The 3,455-nt window shown below is 34.2% G+C and overlaps 1 protein-coding gene across 1 annotated transcript; it reads right to left on the bottom strand.

The window, feature by feature from the left end:
* Window positions 1-249: 249 nt before the first annotated feature.
* Window positions 250-3,115, bottom strand: LOC105625210 (myosin heavy chain, muscle-like; the record flags this gene model as incomplete). The annotated part of the gene is made up of 4 exons (XM_012206552.1): window positions 2,960-3,115; window positions 2,750-2,893; window positions 792-948; window positions 250-482 (listed from the first exon to the last, which is right to left on the bottom strand). Coding segments are annotated over exons 1-4 (690 nt in total), but the record flags the coding sequence as incomplete, so codon positions are not given.
* Window positions 3,116-3,455: the final 340 nt, after the last annotated feature.

The raw sequence follows: 3,455 nt of genomic DNA, 5'->3' as shown, positions 1-3,455 counted from the left end.
TTTATACAATTATAACACAATTTTACAATTGTGCAATAATTATACAATACATTGTAATAATATATAAATTATTCATATTTCAAAATAAAGAATCCAATAATATCGTAACTAGCTGTTTTTTTAATCTCGTTTAAGTATCCCAAGTCATTATTGGACTTCCTCGTACGCAATCCCGGTCAGATATAGTAATGGCTATTTTATCCTATTGAACGCTTCATATATCAAGCGTATTAAAATAGAAATACTTACGAAACGAGAGGAGTTATCATTACGGACGGTCTTGGCGTTACCGAAGGCCTCCAGGACAGGGTTGGTCTGGACGACTTGGTCCTCCAGAGAGCCTTTCTTCTGACTCGCATCAGTCTCCTTATCTTTCTTAGTCGAGGCACCGACGGTGGCGAAGTACGCGATTACTTTTTTCGTGTTCTCAGTTTTTCCGGCACCAGACTCACCGGTGATCAACATAGATTGGTTCTCGTTATCTGTCAGGGGCAAGAGACACAGATTTTTCATAACAGAATGTCGCAAAAATCTCTTACAAATCAATTCTTATAGATCTTTTAGATAAAAAAAGAGCGTCTTCAATATAACTGTTCTATGTAACAATTTATATATGTTGAGATAAATTAACGTAGTATACTAACGTAGTAAACTGTTATTAAGCTAATCATTTTTAATGTTTTGATTTTTTCGAAAGTAATGATTTTTCTCAATATATTAATGTTATATTAATGTTATATTAATGTATTATGATTAATACATTGCTTCTCGCATAATCATTTTTTACATACTGGTAAGCATGTTGACGTAGGCTCCATCAGAAATGGCGAAAATGTGCGGCGGTACCTCACTACGCCTCTTGCCACGATATAATTTGGCGCACCTAGAGGTGTATACGGGGAATCTTTTGTAGGGATTAATAGCCACGCAGAATAGGCCGGAATAGGTCTGCAAAAGTAGAGATCAACGATCATTTAAAGATCAATCTAAAGGCTTCGAGCAATGTTCCATGGCTCGTTTTTATTATTCGCTAAAACGAAGATTTCTCGATTCTTGGCGTGCGATCTGTCTCGCTCGCACAAGAATCAATACAGACAAAGTGCACAAGAAAACTACTGACAAATTTCAGCTATTCGAATTCCTGAATTTGTCAAAGAAGATTATACATCATATACAATCAACGTAATTTACTGATATAATATTATATATATATGTATTTGATAATTAAATATTACAGAATCTCTAATTATGATTCCTTTAATTATATAGCAATAAATTAAATTATAATAAATAAAATAAAATTATGGATTTTATAAAGTTTTCAATACTGTAATTCGAGAGAAATCTTTTTTTTCTCCAATTAAATCATTATTATATTGTATGCAAATGAAATTATTCATAATAATGCAATTTTTCCTCAAACTTCGAATAATTGAAATTTATCTGCAAAGTACATTGTTGATAGTGTTTGATTATTTTTTTTTCCAAATCCTCGCAAGAAATAATTACCAATTACAAATTATAAATCAATATTATCTATAAAACTTATAAAAATTCTTTCAAATGCAAAGAAGATTAGCAAATATAATTTAATTGTATAGTGTAATTTATTATATAGATATTATAATTGATAGATATTATAATTGTTAATTTGAAATAATCCGACAATATCGACAATACATACAATATTGACAAAACATACAAATAATATTATTATGGAAACAAAAAACAGGTTGAATGCCGATGCAGGAATTATCCATTTCTCATCGTAATAGATGCGACTCGTATCTAAAAACGAGAGCATCCTTCAGGATCTCCACTTTGTGAGCACACGGACCCTAGAGCGCACTCAGTTAAATACAATGGATATAATATTTAAGAAACAAATATGGAATAACAGAACAAAAGATGATTACACATCTTATGTGAATCAAAATAAAGAGAATGTCGTGAAATTTAATCGACATAACGAGCATTCTCTGGTGGAGAACGAAAAAAATGGCAAAGCGTAAAATATTCCTATTTGACATTTTTTTCAACAAGGACTTTCAGTGACTGATCGAAAATTATCAATCCAAAAAGGAAAGAATAACTTTCGCAAACATGGAAGAAATCACGACAGAACGTCACGCACGTCATTGTGCTTTACGCGACGATGTCATTTTTTCAAAAACAAAGTGAAAAAAATCATGCATCTCCAGATAGAAGTCTGGAGTAAAACACCAAAATTAAAACGAGTATTAAAAAATCGAAAAAACTAGGAGACGTCGCAGCAGGTCATAGTGCTTTGACGACGACGTTAAAAAGGAAAAGAAATAAATTTAAAAAATAAAAATCATGCATTTCTCCTATACAAAAACATTGAACGGACGAAAAATTCTCATCTGGGAAAAGGATAAAAAAATCATCGATAAAAAAATAAAGAGATTAGGAGACGTCGTGATCGTCCTGCTTTACGACGACGCTCCTGCACAAGATCCGTGCATCCTGTCGAGCCATTTGTCGCGGATGACGAATGGAGTATAAAGCCGAAGGACCTTTCGGAACATCGCGAGACGCGTCCTGGCGTTTTGAGCGATGAACCGATCCTTCGAAACTAGCACAGAAATTCTGAAAGGGTGTCGTGACAGTCACGGCGGTGGCTCGCAAATAGAGGAGGAATACTCGAGGACAGACAAAACCCTCCACATCCTCGGATGAAGAGGAGGGAGAGTGCGAGCATCTCCCCATTGCGAACGAAGAGTCTTACATAGATGAGTTTGGCGTAGTAACGTTGCTTCAAATTGTGGAGGACCGAAGCATCATTGAGGTAAGTCAGATTGGACATGTCCTCGCATTTCTCATACTTGGGTGGGTTCACCTGCTGCAGCTGGTCCTTCTTGAAGTCCTTGGTCTATCATCAGCCCCAAAGAGAAAGAAAAAGCGCATTAGTGACATAGGTTCACGACAATTGACTTACGTAGATCAGTTTGGCGTAGTAACGCTGCTTCAGATTGTGCAACACCGACGCCTCGTTCAAGTAGGTCAGGTCGGCCATATCTTCGGCTTTCTCGAATTTCGGCGGGTTCACTTGAGACAGCTGGTCCTTGCGGTACTGTTTCGTCTGCACGAGCATTTTCTTTTTTTTTCTCCTTCTTTTTTTATCATTATTACGTTTCAATCGAGCGATTCAGTTATCTCTCAGATTAAAAACAAGAGATGGAAAACACATCGGAATTTGAATAATTATTATTTTTATTGGAAAGGCATATTTTATCTTAAATTTAAAAAATCAAAATATCTCTCAGTCTTCTACATTTGCGAAAATAAAGGAGAATGGAAGAAAATTTTAATTGATGAAAAATTATAAACATAAAAAAAATAAAATCTGTCCAATATATTAATAAAATAGAACAATTTTTCAATCAACAATTTTTTACATTATTGTTCTACATATATAAAATTTAATAACTTAA

The sequence above is a fragment of the Atta cephalotes genome (assembly GCF_000143395.1).
Source record: "Atta cephalotes unplaced genomic scaffold scaffold00310, whole genome shotgun sequence".
In the NCBI taxonomy this organism is placed as follows: Eukaryota; Metazoa; Arthropoda; class Insecta; order Hymenoptera; family Formicidae; genus Atta; species Atta cephalotes.
The sequence above is the reverse complement of the archived record's forward strand: the minus strand, read 5'-3'. Positions and strand labels throughout refer to the sequence as shown.